Source organism: Balearica regulorum, chromosome 2 (genome assembly GCF_011004875.1).
Source record: "Balearica regulorum gibbericeps isolate bBalReg1 chromosome 2, bBalReg1.pri, whole genome shotgun sequence".
In the NCBI taxonomy this organism is placed as follows: domain Eukaryota; kingdom Metazoa; phylum Chordata; class Aves; order Gruiformes; family Gruidae; genus Balearica; species Balearica regulorum.
This window is the reverse complement of record NC_046185.1, coordinates 41,792,258-41,809,919: the sequence shown is the minus strand read 5'-3', so window position 1 is coordinate 41,809,919 and position 17,662 is coordinate 41,792,258. Positions and strand designations below refer to the sequence as shown.

At 41.6% G+C, this 17,662-nt stretch overlaps 1 protein-coding gene across 6 annotated transcripts in view; it reads left to right on the top strand.

Moving 5' to 3' along the window:
* FAM110B (family with sequence similarity 110 member B) overlaps positions 1–17,662 on the top strand; it is a 156,131-nt gene that overhangs the window by 100,123 nt on the left and 38,346 nt on the right. For 5 of the 6 annotated variants that reach the window (XM_075744047.1, XM_075744050.1, XM_075744046.1 and 2 more), the window contains one exon: positions 12,718–16,575. The exons of the other annotated variant lie outside the window; for it this stretch is intronic. In XM_075744047.1, coding sequence (XP_075600162.1) covers positions 13,020–14,132 — 1,113 coding nt within the window. In that variant the 5' untranslated portion in view covers positions 12,718–13,019 and the 3' untranslated portion in view covers positions 14,133–16,575. Of the gene's footprint in view, positions 1–12,717; positions 16,576–17,662 lie in introns of those variants that run through there. 6 annotated transcript variants of the gene reach the window in all.

Below are 17,662 nucleotides of genomic sequence, written 5' to 3'. Positions count from 1 at the left end.
TTTATTTGAAGACAAAAATGTGAAGTCTGAGAGTACGCATGGCTAATTTGAGAGTAAAAATCTGTTCCCAGAACGCAGAAATCGTCTCAGAAGCCATTTCTATCAGCTGAGGAAATTGGGAGCTTGAAATTCTAGATACATTGTAGTATGAAATTAAAGGGAGCAAAACTGTCTTGGCTGTGCCAAGGACGGACACCAGGAACATTCAAAGCCTTGTAAGTGATCTGTGTTAGTTTTTCTGGTCACAAGTTAACCTACACTAATTTCACAGTCACATTTCATATTTTTACCTTCTTGATGTCATGCTGTATGGCATTTATTTCTGCCTTCTTAAAAAGGGAATTTAGCGTTTGGTGTTTGTACCGACCTCCAGGAGGTCGGTAGTTTTGCTGGAGATATATTGCTTGTTTTACAAACAGAAAAGATTGGATCTGTGATTTATGATGAAAGCAGCATTTGGTCCTGGCTGCAGTGACACAGCCAGCCTTCGCTCATTATTAGCTTTAAGAGAATGTGTTGAAACCAGTCCAGATCAATGATGAACTGGTGCTAGGGAGTGAGGGACACCTCCTTCGCTGAGGGACTCGGTTCCCCAGCGGTGACGGGGACGGTGTGCTGGCACGGCAGCTGGCCGAGAGAGGCTACCTTTACACAGCAGGCACGGGCAGATGAACAAACGGACACCACGTGTCCTCACTTGAGGCTCGGCACCTTGTTTGCTGCATCTCATGATTTGTCTAGCTTAGGTGGCTTGGCCCTGTGATGTCCAAGTTCAGTTTCTCTACATCCACCAAGTAGGTCAGGTCAAACTTTTTAAATAAAAAAAAGTTTCCTGATAATCATCTCTAAAGAAGTAACAATTTCTGGGGTAAAGCAGTAGCTACAAGGTCAGGATACTTTATCCAATTTCTGAGTTTGGAAGAAATTTCCTTTGTTCCTTTGGGCAATCATACCCAATCCTATATTTAATTCCCTGCTTGGAGATTTTGCTTTGTTTACGGGAGAGAGAGGACCTGTTAATATGGCTGTGTATCACAGGTCTGAGAGGAGAGTAAGTATGTAGCAGCGGTGAGGTAGTCTGATACTATAATGGGGGATAGGAATAGAGAAATAATTTAAGCAATCTTCCTAAGCAACAGTCTAAGGCACTTGTGAGGTTCAAGAGCATCCCTAGTTCAGGACTCCCTGAGGGCAAGCCTGTTGCATGTCTCAGCATGCAAACAGCACATGAAAGTGAGCTGAAGCGATGCCAAAAGGAAGGACTGGATTTACTGAGGAGTCTACAGCAAACCTCGGCACCCGTTCAATTGACTGGCCGATGTTTCTGGTTGGCTGGATTTCCCCCACTGTTCTTATTCCTCTTGAGAATGTGCAGGGCTCCAAGGCTGGTATCCTTCTGTGTTCTCCTGCCAGCCAGCTACCTTGGTGCCAGCTCCTTTGCCACAAGCCTGCTGGGCTTGGTGAATGGTCTGCTCCGGACATGGAGGCTGCAGGAGAGAGGAGAGGATGTATCTCTCAACTGCAACCCAAAAGTGGCCTGGGTTGGAGGCAGCTTTGCTCCAGAAGGAGCTTCACTGTGTGATACCTTTTCCACTGCACCCTTACACTGGCTCTGTTCTCTCTGAAGGACGTAGGGCCTGTGAGGGAGTGATGAGGAAGAGCACTTGAAGTGTCCTTCCCTTTTCCTCTAATCCCTCTCTGTCGTTGTAATCTATTTCTGCTTCCCAACGCAGTTTGGTGCCCCCTTCTCTGTTCCCAACGTCTTTTCCTCTCTGCTCTTTTCCTGGTAATCGCATTTCTCCTCTACCTCTCTGTGTCTTGCCATTTCTTGCTGCTCTTGTGTCTGTCCCCACACTCCCAATTCCAGGTTTGGAGTTTTTTGGATTTTTTTTGTTCCTTGGAGCTGGGATACCTCAACCCTCCCTGCAATGCCTCCTCCACTTGATTAGATGCACTGGTACCGACTCAATACAGCTTTTGTTTTCTTTAAGATGGTGAGGTTTTTATGGTTTCTTAAAAGTTGTGGCCAAGAAGAATTTCCATCATCATCATCATCATAACTTCATCAGGGCCCTCAGATATGTGAAAACCATTCAGTGTGCGGTCTGGACAGTCTGACTTCTTAAAAGCATCTTTCTAAGAACATTGTTTTAGTGAAGAGTCATTACATTAAATGTCAGTAATACAAAAACACCCTTTGAGCATCAAACTTGGATATTAAACAAGAGTTTGGATTCTCATTAACAAGTAGCTAACTGGATATTCATCTTCAGTTAAATAGGTTGCGAACAGTTTATGAAGATCTATAGTTTTAACATGTGGGCTCTGTGGGCACGTATTTCCAATACAGCAATTAAGAAGAAAATACACTCAGTGTATTCTAGCAGCTAACACCTCAACATCTTTAGTAAATACATCCGGTATAGTCTTAAGGCATTACACACACACAAACGTGAAATCAGGCCATGTGCATACAGTGTAGTACTTGTGTTATACAGCTATATCGTTGATTGAGACATCATAATAACACCAAAGACCTAAATTGCATTGTGTTCCAGTGCCAAAATCGGGATTTTTAACCATCTCCTTGAAGAAGTCTTAAATATAGAGACATGCGTAGTGTTATGCACTCCTTACATTTTTTTCTTGACTTCTAAGACAGTCTATCTTTAGACTTGAGGCTGGAGAAAAGGGGAATGAACTGTCCCGTGGTATGGGAAAACATCCTCTTATCTGGAGAAAAACATAGCTGTACCAGACAAAAATAAAAGATACCATTCATGGCATTGCTCTGAAGGTTGCAGTGCCCTGGAACACTGCTGTAAATCATGTGTATTTGTTTTTGTTGGTTGTTTGGGGTTTTTTATATATATTATTATTTTAAAAAGATCTGGGGGGGGGGGGGGGGTGTTACATAGTCAAAACTTTTGTAGTGCATTTATTTAAGAAAAAAGAAATGGGCAATATTTCACGTATGTAAAGTTTCGATGCTTAGAAATGGCGAACTCAGGGCCATTATGATGTAGAAATTATTTTTAAATAGCCATGCTGACCTTACTGCAGTAATATCTCATGTTACAGAAAAGGCTGTTTAATACAAAGAGTTTTGACAAACAAGACCCCAGAGCTAATCAGAAGGGTGGCTCAAAGTCCTCAGTTGTCAGAATTAGGCCACTCTATTATACTGCACTGGCTGAACATGATCACTTTTCTAATGGTACTGGTTTTAGCATACTCAGATTTTAATTGTGCCTGCTGTACTGCCTATTAAAGGTGGTCTTTTAGGTTCTTAATATCAGTAAAGGACGTTCATTTGCTATATTTTAGTATTTATTTCTAATAAATATTCATGTATAGAGTTTATTAAAAAGAATTTTCCATATAACAAGATAAGAGTAAGCTGTTAAAATAAGAGAGGAAAAAAATTAAATATGTATAATCTCTGTGACTTTCTGGTTTCTTGCTTGTAAAAATTTGGTAAGTATTATAAGAAATATCCTGTACAATTGTGCACTATTTCTTTCAAATATATTTCCACAACAGGTAAGAAACTTCAGAAAGATGCTATTAAGCTTTGCTTTGAAACTTTAAAAATAAGTATTTTAAAGAGTTTCTCTTACTAATTAAATCCCTGAGTAAAGGAAAGGAAATTTTAAGTACGATATATTTTTTCCATTTATAATAGCTGTTTATGGTTTCTGTTTTTTCGCAGCGTAAATTGTTGGGATTGTTTCTCTTTTCTGGGCTATATTTGTTTACTTTGGTTCTTCGTCTATTTGAACATTTCTGGAGTTTTGCAAGGTTAGTAACTGCAAAGAAATGTCTAACAGCAGCTCTTTTCGTTGTGGGTTCATTGTTATTTCTTACATATAATCTGTTTATAGCTGTTCCTTTAATATATTTCTCATTGTAAACAGTTTTTTAAAAGCTTTTCTCAATAAATAAGAGTCTAAACCTGGCAACTTGAAATTTCAGGGCTTTTGGCCTCTTATGACAGAATCTGCAAAATTTTTTCCTTTCCTGCAGAATCGAGCTGGCAGCGGCAGCAAGTAGCATTTATGTCCGTAGTATCAGAGATCGCTGCACTCTGAGAAATGGGAGACTGGATCAAATCCCCAGTCCCTGAATTGGGGCAGGTTTCCCACCTCCTGAGGAAGAACCCAGTGGGCAGAATATTGAGTGGGTTTTCCTTTTTCAGCTAAAATGTCCTACTTGCTAGACTTTACTTAGTTGCACCAGAGCAGGGTTAGTAACCTGATTTCCACACCAACTACCCTATGTAAGCTTTTTAATTCTTTCCTTAGTTTAAAGAAAGCTTGCAAATACTTATTTTTTAAGAGAGGAATCTTTTGAAAAGAAGTGCTGAAGAGGGATCTGTCTCCACATATGGTATAGTCTGTTCTTTGAGCATCTGCCCTGGAGTGCTGCTTCCAGTCTGCATTCTGGGTCAAAGAGGGGAAAAGGTGTTTTCTTTGTCATCTTAATCATCCCTGACTGCATTTTTAGGGCCAGCAGGTACCTGCTGGATAAGGTGGTGTTGAATGAGCAAGACGGGCAAGGAAATCTCTGGTTTCCTCTACATCTTGGGAACTAGGCATCAGGCTTAGGTGTGTGCGTGCCTTTTAGTAGAAACAACAGGACTGCACCTATGCTAGGTGGCATGGGTGCGCAGGGCATCCCAATGGGCCTTTTCCCCTGAACATCCCTCCTATCCTACACGCTCACGTTCCTTCCAGATTTCTCACAGTTTCTTTCCATGGAAGTGAAATACGGGAGATGGGGAAGGTGTCCAGGTTTTGACCTGGTTTGGTGTTCAGGACATAGCTGGGGTGTTGTACGCAGACAGAAGAGGTCAGAAGTGATTCTCAACTTATTAGTTTAAGCAAAAAAGTACCGGCAGAAGAACACGTGCTTCAAGGCGAGATGTAAACGTAAACATCAGCTACCCCAGATTTTATGAACACTGCTGTCACTTAAATGGTGAACGTAGAGACTCTGTTTCCCTACAGAATCTGCTGGTTTGGGGGTGTGTGTTTCTGTTCATTAGTTTTGACTGCTCAGCTTGAGGTTGCTTTTATAGGTCTGCACAAAGTGAGGTGCCAGATCTCAGAGGGAAGCCACGCTGCCTTGCTGCAGGAGCCGTAAAGGAGGTGAACTTACTGAAGTCGTCCACTCTGACTACAAGGGCTGTGTTGGTAGACACACTGCACGTGTAATACAATCATTTATTGTGAAAATCTTTACTTTTCACTTTATGAATTTAAATCTGTCTTTGGTTTCTTAGTATTTGCAAGTTTACGTGCAGAAGCAGCTCCTCTAAGCCAAGGTGATTTATGTTTTAGGGCTCACTCCATAGTGTAAGTTAAAAACAGGTCTGATCCCATAGTTGCGCTGGTGATGACAAGTACGCTGCAGTAGACTGCTTTAGCATTCATACAAGTTTTCAAATACTTAAAGGATTTAGGACTACGTTAAATTTACCTCAGTGTGTTAAATAGTCCAGAACTGGCATTTTGAAAATACTGCTATGCAAATGTATGTTCCATAGCTGATTTAATGATAATCAGTTTTTTGGTGAGGGATGCTGCAGAATTTACTGAGCTGTTGCCCAGCTGCCTTATTACTGATTACGCTTGTGCTTCTCTTGTCTTGAGGATCATGCTTTGCTGTGGCCAGGGGCCACGCGGGTGGCTGATGTATGGAGTCTGCAAATCCCACTAGTGAGGCGGCCTATCCGTGTGGTAGTACTGGAAAGAGGGTGCTTTGCAGGTGTGTCTCTGCATTTTTGCAGATAGAAGATTTTTATTTCCTTCTTCCCTAAAGCATATGATTTCTATCGCATGCATATGATTTCTGTTCTCGCAAAGATTTGGGTAGCTTAAAATATGGCTCAGTCTTACAGTGGACTTAAGAATTACCACAGATTTGAGATGTGAAATAAAATAAATAGTGTTCCATTTAAAACATTTTTGCTGAGCTTCATAATTAAAACCGTTTTCTTGTTCTGCCTCCCTCTGTTTCTCCCAGTGCACAGCAATGACACATAAAGCTGCCCAATTAATTATAGGTTTTTTTCTACACATTGAAAATGTTACCGCTAGGAAAAAAAGTGGTTTCCCAGGATGCTGAATCCAAGCGTGGCTGTGAAGGACAGCTGCCAGGAGCAAGGAGATGAGGTGCCAGTTTTTCCTATCAGTAGAGGAGAAAAAAGGAAAAGCGTAGTCCAGATAGCACTGCTCCTTCAACCACAGTTACTGCGTCTTGCAAAACCAGGATGGTGCAATGGGGAAACGGTTTGAAGAGGAGGTGATGAAGGGGCAGAGAAATAAGAATTCCCCTTTTCCCAGAGAACAGGGACCAAACAAGTGGGACCCGGTGCAGCAAGGACCTGTCTCGGGGTCTGATGAACCTCTGGAATGTGGCGGAGCACCAGGACCAAGTATTGAAGAAGGGGGCTGTGTTGATTTCTAAAAGTGCAGGGGGCATCCTGGGGAAATTGTGCAGGCCCTGGAGAGACCACAGGATAAATGGAGACTTGTGATCTTGTTGCAGGGAGGAGGCTACAAATTTAAACGCCATGGTTATGGAGAGATACAGAATTAAAAGGATAAAAATGGTTTGGACTTGAGACCATTGACACTGGCTGATGAATGAGAAGTAAAGGTGTTTCCTAAAGCTTTGCAAAGTGTTTAGAGAATCATTCTTATAGAATGCACACTGAAATAGCGGTATTCACATAAAGCTAGAGCTACAAATGTAATAAAAATTTACGTTCCTCACTATACTTTTTAGGCCCTTTCCTGATTTTTTTTTCTTTAAATGAGAGACTGAAATTATCCCAGAGAGTGCGATATGGTGTAATCAACAGAGGGGTCCAAAGAAAACAGAATTGATTTCCATTACAGTTTTTACAAACATAGCATGTAATATCACTCTAAATAATACGGCAACGTATATTTTTTTTGTACTATGTAGTAGAAAGAAAGGGAAATTTCATTTCTGAGCTTTCGTATTTGTGTAGCGCTCTGCTCCTTTTGAAAGAAATCATAGTTTTCATGTTTGGGAGGCATCTATAGGGCAGTATTTACCCAGAAGCAAGTATCGCTGAGAGTGGATTATTGCCACTGGGTAGGAAATGTAACAGTGCTGGATTTCAGAACTAAAAAGAAGCAAAATACTTTGTGAAGATTTTTCTTTCAAAAAGGCATCTCTATCCAGCTCCTAGTGAGCGCTAAGCATACATTACAGGCGCAGTACGTCGGTATAGCTGCTAAGTTGCTTTCCTGCTTTCCAGGTATTTGTACCTCCGTGGATTTTCCAGAAGCTATCTCCCCTAACAGTGTTAGCATTTCTGGTTATGGCAGTATCCCGCTTTAAACTTCATCATTTCAACTGCACAGTGAAATAGAAAGAGTGCGGAGTGGTGGCAGTGTTTTGTTTATGGAGAGTTTTGTCTTAAAAGTCTTTGAGTGTGATGTAAGAGCAAAGCAGACTTAGCGTAAAACTATCAGCCTATTGTACGTTCATCTATGCGAGTTATTACTAAGTTAATGCTTGTTGTAGTTTGGGTTTTTTTGGTTGGAAGTAATACATCAGCAGTGAACAGCTGCTTTTCAAAGCCTTTGCCAAAGTTGTTACCTTCCCACTTGGTGGAAATTTCCCACATCTACATAATTCTGCCACTCTTGGTTTTAGGTCACTGCAGTTCACGTTTTTTATGACCTTTTGAAGCCTTAGATGTCTACTTGAACAGATATTGCTCTTCACTTACTGTTCACTGTTTCACGGTTTAGGAGGGAGCAGAGTTGAAAATCAGCACTTTAATTAGTATTTTGAGTCATGGTAGATCTGACAGATTATTCCATCTCCTCATGCTTTATCTTGACAGTTAATATTACGCGAGACCACGTCTACACCCGTACACATGTTTATCTAAAATTGGTTTAAAAAATGAAATACTGCTGCTGTTCTGGATGTGGATTATCTTATGTCAATTTAAGCCTAGTTTATTTAGGCTTAGCCTGCTTTGCAGGGACTGTTAACAAAGCAGCACCTTCCTAATGGGACCTGCAGCTCTAAAGTGCACCTAGTCGTTAGCAGAGCCTGACATTTTCCATCTGTGTCCAGTGCTCCTGTGCAGGTTTTGTTTTGTGATCTCTTTGAGTCCTATTGAGATCACTTGTTGATTACTTATGCTGGAATTTATGTGGTGTTTATGGTGCATCTTGAGGTTGTGGTAGTTATACTTTATCAGCTGGAAAATAAAATTGACATGGGCTTTTAAATATCAAGGAAAGCAGAGTAAAGGCTGTCAGCCTTTGTTATATTTATCCACTGTGCTTCATCCTACCTCCTGTACAATCCCTTCATCCGCCCTCCCAGAGGGATGAATTAAGAGCACGAGCTTCATTGTAGCTTTGCTGTGTGAAGCTGTGTCCTTGCTGAAGTCAAGAGCAAAAATTCCCCTAATTTTGTTTGGGCCACATTTTCACTGTTGTTTTTTCACTGCTTTGTTGCAGCTTGAGTACTGTTAAAATCTGTGGGGCTCTTCTGTGGATGCTTTTAGGCAAAGGCTGGCTGAAACTTGGCTAAGGTGTGGGAGCCACAGGGCAACGCAGAACCAGGGAGGGAAGCGCATTGATTGCTGTCAGTTAGCATCATTCAGTCAGTGGTTAGCATCCAGCTTTAGTTATGAGAGCAAAAGTAAACTTGCGTATTGTACAATAACATTGTATTAATAATAGCACTAGAAATAAATACTTGCCAGTGGGGCCAGTTCATAAATTTCTTTTAAATTTCAAAAAACTTCATATTTGGAATATATGGAACTGTAATTCCGAAGTTTCTGCATAGTTTATGTCCTCCTACTGTCTTGGCTTTAAATCAAGGAAAGAATATTTTCTAGAGGATTTATTTGTAGTTAATGTTAGTTGTATAGCTATTGCTGCTCTAGGCTGTATTGTGTTCCCCTAAATCATGCAGATAGTACGTCTGTTATTTAAATGTGAATATCTGACAAACATATTACAGACCTAAGAGTGATTAGAGCACAATGCCTAGAATGAATAAGTGCTTTGGATCTCTGCCTCTCTCGCAAAGGAATCCTGAATCAAAGTGTCTGGCTGAAAACACAGCTTTAAAAAAAACAAAACCCCTCTACTCCTTTGTACGCTTTGTATTCTACTCAGCAGGTCCGCAACAGTCGCTGGATGTTAGAGGAGCTCAGTTAGTACAAATTTTAAGAAAAGGGTTTATTAACTTATGCATAGTATTAAAATGAACTATGTTTGAATGTGTACATAAGTTTTTAGCTTTGTCTTCCTTTAAATAATCTCTGAAGTCTAGCAGTTGTTATAAGGAAGAGCAATAATGGAAGTCCAGAGTGGATCCTGAAAAACACAATTCTGTCCATGGAAGAATTACAGCTACAGAGTAGACATTTAGATGTAAACAGAGTAAAAGGAACATTTCTTAAGTCCCTAAGTATATTTCACACATTTGCTGGGAGCCGGTGAAGAAAACCTATTTGCCTTTGAATTTCTGCAGTGCAAAACTGGTACCAGAGCTGTGCACAACAGGAAATTCAGATGCCTGAGCAGTGAATTTCTTTGGAGTTTAAGCCAAAAGAAAGCCATTTCTGTACCCCTGTTGCTCCAATGATGATTTTCTCAACTGGAAACCAAGTGGCACAATTTTGTCTTCCTGAGACTACGTTGTACCGCTGCTGCTCAGCCTTCGTCATTACTGCTGAAATTAATAAGTAGCAAGGCTCTCTAGTGTCGCTGCTGTGTTTCAGGTGCCCGTGGACAGCAGAGGGGCTGGTAGGAACTGCTCTCGCTTTCCATGCTAGCAGCAGAATTAGGCTGCAGCCATCACCAGCACAGGCAGGAGAAGTTGTTTCATTAGCACTTTACATTCATCCACTTGTCTTTCATCCCACTTTCTTTTCTAACAGTGCCTGGTTAATAATTTTTAGCTGAGATAAGGGTACAGAATAAACTTTCCTGTGATATTTAAATGCAGCACCTCGGTGAAATGAGGTAATTTAAACAACACACAAAGCCTTCGTTGATCCTTTTCTGTAGCTGCGTGTACCATAATTTATACCAGCAGCCCCACAGGTACAAAACCTCCATGTCTGGCCACCGGCTCCCTGTGCTGACCCGGGTGGACGTTTCTGCCCTGGCTCTTCACCAGGTCTTTGCTTTTCTTTCTAGGCATGCCTGAAGCTCATTGCCAGTCACAGCATAGTTCCATTGACTTCAGGGCACTTGGCGCCGCATGTGCTTGCAAACAAGCACCCTTGTTCTCTCAGATGAACATGCGTGCACACTGGGATTTTTCTTTCTCCCCCCCCCCCCCCCCCCTTCTTTTTTCCTTTTAAATGCGGTGTTGAAGCCACCGTGGATGCTTAGCCTCCTAAGCAATGCTTGCTGGCATTGATCAGGGCTGTCCCGAGTGAGGAAGTTGTTAAGTGCTGGGGAAAGACTTCCCAAAGCAGCCTCGAGCCCGATGCCTCGGTTCCCACAGCTCTGATCCGTAGTGCCACGCGGAGCCGCTGGCCAGGAGGAGAATGGAGCTGGCAGCTGTCCTCTGGGGCAGGACCCCGGTGGCCTTTAGCGACAATGGCCGAGGAGGAAATGGAGACTTGTGGTCTCGCTTATTCAGGTGGTATTAACTCAGTTGGGTGACAGTGTTTGGTACAAAGAATTGGGGGTTTGGTTGGTTGGGGGTTTTTTCTTCCTCCTGACAAGACCTCTGCTCTCGCATAGATTTGATTTCTGCACACAAGCATCAAATCTACACACCGACAGGGTATTTTTACAAGCACTTAGCCATCAAGCTCTGAGCTAGTGACGTGGAAAGATTTGATTTGTGTGTACGGAAGAGAAATGTGTGTGTGCAGATGCGTGTTGGAATTGCCTTCAGCGCATTTGGAAATTTGATGCTTAATTTCAAAATAGTACCAATAAATATGTTGATTCAAATGCGGAAAGCAAGCTTTTTCTTTTTCAGAAAGACTTAGTTAAAATTCAGGAAGTCAAACTGCTGAGGAGTTAGCACTAGGATTTATAAAACAACATTGAAAGGGAAGCTTAATTAACATTTCACTACCCTTTCAATTGCACTGAATGCGTGTCTGGTTTATCACCCACCTAAATATGTTAGTTTGTATTTGAAGAATGCTTGTGACAGTGAGCCTCCAGGAGAAAGCTCAGCTTTTTCCTATAATCTCATTATAGCATTTATATATTTTATTTGCTTGCTTTGACCTTGGATGATTTAGAGAGAATATTCAGTGTATATATCATGTATTTCTGGGAATCAGTACTCGAGGTTGTTTTCTTTTTACTGTTAATGTATCTTTAGCTGGAATTTAAGTTTTTTTGGTGGGGTTTTTTGGTCCAAACAATATGCTGATGGCATGCCTGTGTTAGTAAGTTGGGTATTGATGATGAGCACACGCAGCCAATAGACACGAAAGCAGGTCGTCCCTGGGAAGGATGCTGCTCTGCATTCCTTCGGATGAGTGAAGAAGTAGCAGCTGCTTTTCTTTCTCTCCCTGAAGAACACAGTGATAACAGAAATGGGATATTAAAACAGGCAGCATAGATTAATGGGGCAGTAATAAAACAAATGAGACCCATTAGCTAAATCACTGCTTGAAAAGAAGATTCTGTGATAAGTGCCCTTCAGTGCCTCATGTGGGAAAAATTGTTACAGCACTTGTAACATCGTCTGTGGTGTTGGATTTTAGACTGTTGTGACAAGCCTAAGTGAGAGGATCTTAAAATAATTTAGATGAAGGTAAACTTCATTTGCACTTAGTGCTTGGTAGAAAACTTGAATGATTATATCCAAACATGAAGACAGGTTCTTTTCTTCCAAACCCAGTCAGAATATTTTGCGTGCTCACAAAATCTTTCATTGAAAAGCAAAGCCTTTTTTTGTTGGTTTTATGTTAAGCCTGGAAGTTGATCACAAGAACTTGGAAATCTTTATTTTACTGCTGGAGCACCAGTGCTTTGGGGACTAATGTTCAAACAGACTTTGAACTGGAATCGGTGGCTTTAGCAAGATCTCCTACTTTTTAATTGTTGATTTTGTATTAGATTAATGAGGAGAGGTGTGCATTGCACTTAAAATGCTTTGTGTCTCCATTTGCTCTCTAGTTTTTAGACCAGCCAGTTTTCTGGAGCATTTAATAAAAAAGGAAAATATACTTAATTTCTTAGATTTACAGAGTATGTTGCCTATAAGGAGAAAAATGTTTGGGCTTTAGAGATGAAATATGTACACAAATCAATAATCAACACCAAAGATATTCATTTGAAAGTGCTCTTTCATTGATCTTCAGGAGATAGATAGGTCTAATCCTATGAATCGACACATTTTGCTTCCCTTTCTCCCTCCAGAAATGCACAGTTGTATCGCGGTGGGGTTTCATATTTTTTTTTTTTCATTTTTTTCTTTTCCAGTGTAATTTTGTTAAATCCAAACTTAGACCATCAGCAACATGCAGCACATGTCTTGTTAGATGCGCAGGAGTGCAGGGCGAGAGGGGGGCACGGGCGCCCCGAGCGCCGCCTCCCCTGCGTCGGCGCCGGCGGCTGCATCCCGTCCGGCGGTGGGAGAGGAGGGCCGGGAGGCGGCTGTTGCTATCGCTCTGATGTCAGGCGCTCTCGCTAACGTGTGGTTGGTTATTTTGCGTTTCAGATCGCCGCCGGTAGCGGAGCACAAAGGGAACAGCGAGACTCCCGCATCTTTCAGCGAGAAGAAAGGAGTCGTCAGAGCAGACTAACACAGACTTGTGTCGGGTGGCCTTGCCCTACAAAGGCTGCCTTTAAAAGAGAAACGCAGTGTTATTTAATGAGCTGTGAGATGAGGCACTGCTGCTAACCCTCAGATCCCAGGATTCTTCGGCTATTCATTGTGCTTAATGTACATGTTTCTGCACCGTGCATTTAGGAGATCGCAGAGAAGAATCCAAAACGGCTGCGGGGGAAAGACCACCAAACATGCCTACAGAAACACTACCGACAGGTAGCATGGTGAAGCCAGTCAGCCCTGCTGTGACTTTCACGTCCGCCGTTCCTCTCCGCATCCTGAACAAAGGACCCGACTATTTTCGCAGGCAGGCGGAGCCTAATCCAAAAAGACTGAGCGCGGTGGAGAGGCTAGAAGCCGACAAGGCGAAATATGTCAAGAGCCAGGAGGTCATCAATGCCAAGCAGGAGCCTGTGAAGCCGGCGGTGCTGGCAAAGCCGCCGGTCTGTCCTGCGGCCAAGCGAGCGCTGGGGAGCCCCACCTTGAAAGTCTTCAGCAACAACGTGAAGACCGAGAGCGGCGTCCAGAGAGAAAATCTGAAACTCGAGATTTTGAAGAACATCATCAACAGCTCTGAAGGCTCCAGCTCGGGTTCAGGCTATAAGCACGGTCCCCGAAACTGGCCGCCCCACAGAGCCGATTCAACGGAGCTGAACCGACACTCGTTCGCCGAATCTTTGAAGGTTTACCCCACGCAGGGCCGTAGCAGCCCGCAGGAGAGCAGCTCCAATGTCAGCAGAAGGCTCCTAGACCAGTCGGCAGAGACTTTCTTGCATGTCTCTCACAGCTCCTCAGACATTAGGAAAGTAACTAGTGCAAAGCCCTTAAAAGCAATACCCTGCAGTAGTTCAGCCCCACCTCTGCCTCCAAAGCCCAAAATCGCTGCCATCGCCACCCTGAAATCCCCAGAGATTGAGGCAGTTGAGTCTGGATGCGGAGTTAGTAGAAGACCCTCCCTACAGCGATCAAAATCAGACTTAAGCGACAGATACTTTCGTGTCGATGCAGATGTTGAGCGATTCTTTAACTACTGCGGACTGGATCCTGAAGAGCTTGAAAACCTCGGGATGGAAAACTTTGCAAGGGCTAACTCTGATATTATATCCCTCAACTTTCGCAGTGCAAGCATGATTAGCTCAGACTGTGAACAGTCTCAGGACAGCAACAGTGACCTTAGAAACGATGACAGTGCCAATGACCGTGTGCCATACGGCATTTCTGCCATTGAAAGGAATGCCAGAATCATCAAGTGGTTATATAGCATCAAGCAAGCTAGAGAGTCACAGAAAGTGTCCCATGTGTGAGAGAAAATCCACCGTAGAAAAAGCGAGGACTGTATCTTTGTCTGTGAATATTCAGTTGTGAAGGGTTGTGAAGTCTACTTGAAGTCTTGTACACTTCTCAGATCTCTTTGTGTTGCTTGTTGTGCAATGTTTCCAAGTTGCATGCCTGTCAACATGTGAGCTGACCTGGCTTCCACTTGAACAATAACTAACTACAAAGCCTGGCTGAGCGTACACGTTATCTGCCAAAAGTTTAAGACGAGAATCTAATTAGGGCTTCAGTATAATCAAAGTGTTTACATGGAAAGGTTATATGACTTCTTTGGTATTTATGTGGTTCCTTGTGGATTTTATATGTCACTTTTTGTCATGATACAGGTATTGTCAACTAACGTTGCTGGCTTCTAAGTTGAAACAGAATCCCTTTGGGGGGAAGAAAAGCAAAATTGGCCAAAATAAGAGGTTTAGGCATATGACGATAGGCAAAGCAGCCTTATCTCTTCTAGAAAGTGCATTACTGGCACATGTAAAACTGTTTCTAAAAGGCAAAGAATGTTATGTTCTTAAATTATGTATCGTTGTTAAACTGTATATCCCTACTTGTAGTAAGGGACTGTTCAGTAAAGGTTTCTTTCTTCTAGGTAAGCTCCCTCAATTTTACAGCGGAAGTAGTCTAGTGAATCTGCTTGACCTCTCATAAACTGAGTCATGCATTTGGGTTGATATAAGCATTTTAATGATTTCGTGTTACCCTGTTGGAAAAGTTTAAAGAAGTTTGGAGTCAACAGATGGAAATGTTGTAGGTGCGGGATTTTGCAAGTTCGGTTTTTACTCAAAGATTCCTGGTCTTAAACTTTTGACAGGAATGATTAGATCCTATAGCTGATATTGAATGCCTTTATTAGTCAAACACGTCATGACTACAAACTCCATGCTGTCTTTTAATTATTTTTTTTGTTAGATCTATTTGAACAGTTAATGAACAAAAATGGAAACCCACAGCCATATCAATATAACGCCTCCTATTCAGAAGTAAATACACTCAGTAGCTGAACTATATCTGAAAAATTGTGATTATGTTGTCTTGCATATGTTATATCTAAGGCTGTGAAAGTTTGTTACAGCTCTAGGAAAGTGTAGAAACATGACAGTATGTAGCTTTTCTTTTTTTTTTTTTTCTTTTTTTTTTACCTCCTTATGATGGTTAGTGCTGCAGGTCAACCTGTTACAAATCTTTTGACAATCTGTGTCTTCCTAGTGGTTTTATTAACTGTCATTTCAACTGACAGTGGTGGTGTGGTAGCGGAGAAGTTGAAAGTACAGTGGTCTGCTTCATTATTATTGTATACATGCTTTGAAGTAAATTGCAGCACTACCTTATACTTCATCAGCTAATAGGAAACTTTTTTATTGTGTAAATGCTGTAAGACTTTGTATATACTTCAGTTGTTACGAAATCTTTAAAAGGAAGAGTGTTATGCTAATAAATAGCTCCTGGTGCAGGTATGGTAGGGTTTTTGTTCTTTTTTTTTTTACCCCTCCCATTCTTAAAACTATATCGGGAACTCAATTGCAGTGTGTTTTAGTGCTGTAGAAGGTCTTGGTTAAATAATAGTTCCAGTAAAAGGTTTCTTTTACTAAAGTGCTTTTCAGAATATAATTTTTTATAAAGTAACTATAGCAGCATGATCTGTCTGAAGAACTAGAAGAGATTTTCAAGACTCCTAAAATAGCTTGCTTCTTCCTTACCTAGCAATGTTACTGTTCCCGTTTATAGCATCTGTTCATGATGAATCACCACAGTCTTCTGAATTATTCTTCAGTAGTTCTTATTTATATATTTGAATATTAAAGATGTTTTACAAAGTTGGGTTTTATCTTTTCTCTAAGAAGCCTGTAGCCCAACTTCTTACTGCTAGCCACAGTTAATGCAGGCGAGCCTAGAATTGGAGCCACGCAGTCATTTGTTGCCTATGGAATTATCCTACATCAAGTTTTATGTAATTGTTTTTCAAATGATTGTTCAAGGGGGTGGGGGTAAGCACACATTCAGTTTCAGGAGGCTACTCTATGGATTTTACAGTTGGCTTCACAACCTAAGACTTACAACATTCCTAGTTCGGTCAAAAAAATGAGGAGCTATGTATTTCAGCTACAGGCACATTTGTGACGTTTTAAGCTCCATGGGTTTCAGTTGGCATTGACATCACACTGGTTTTTCAAGCATATTTTTCCAATAGTAAGTTCTACTCAGTTCAGTGACTATTTTGCCAAGGAAAATAATGCTTAAGGGATTAAAGCCAAGTGTAATGCAGCTGTACAGCAATGAAATAAAGAAGTTAAAACCGAAATAAAAATGCCCTCACATTGTTCTCTCTCAAGTGTGTTAAGAATGATGATAAACATGCTATCTCAACTGTTGTCGGCCAAAAACAGTAATAAAGGAGCCTTTATAACTAGAAAATGGGTTCGAGCATATGCTAGTATTCTGAACTGGTTTCCCAGAGTCTGTGAGGAAACTGTAGGCTCTTGAGAAATCAAATTCATTTCCTTTTAATGCCACAAGGGGTTTAGGCTTGTGAGCTATCTTTAAGAGAGTATTTCCTCACCCGAGATCTTAAGCAGCACCTTTTACACAGCACAGGCTCTGACTGCACTATCCCTGCTTCTTACAATATGCACGTGAGTAAGATTGTACTGGAGCCAGACCTTCACAGTCAACTGAACTTGCAGCTCTGGTGAGGTTGCAGTAATAGAAATCGCAAGATTGCAAGATGTCCATGAGGCTTTGAACGAGCAGATAACAATTGCCTTCATTTGTCACTTTATTACAGTTTATGCAGCTACGATTTATTTATTTATAGTCCTGCTATTACCTGTATGTTTGCATAAAAGCCACATCGTTGGTGTTGGATCAATTTTTTGTTTTCAGTAACCAATGGAATAACCATTTTGCCTTTGCAGACGTGTCGAGAGGGTCCGTTGTTTGTCTCTCTCTCTGCCTTAGGAGATTCGTGAGTGCCGACCGCTGAATTTGCTGAGAGTTGTAACCAGCACAGACGCCTCATCGGGGACCCCTTCTCGTCTTGTTCCTGCAGCCTCCAGCAGGGACTTACTCAGGTGCAAAGCACACAGCAGGTGTCCGTGGTTAAACAACAGCTCTCGTTGCAGCAGCAGCTCTTGAAGGAGATGCAAGTCTGTGGCATCCCGTGAAAGCCAGTGCTGAGCCCAGCGCTGACAGTCCTGGCCCCAGAAGTGAAGAAAAACATAGTATGTTTTCAGTAGTTACTGCAAATTCACACACACACACACAAAAGAAACCACCGTAGTTTATGGTGGTTCTGTTATTTGGACTTGCCGGGGAGGGAAAGGAAAAGGAAAATGATGTGACAAAGTACACTTTGAAATCTATGTACAGCTTTGCGCAGAGATAAACTATTTCTCTGAGTGAAAGAGATGGGCAGCAAAGTAAAGCTTCTTTTAATCACTTCATATTATATAGGAACAATGTTGTAAAAGATGAGAGATATAGGATCTGTGCCGCAAATTTA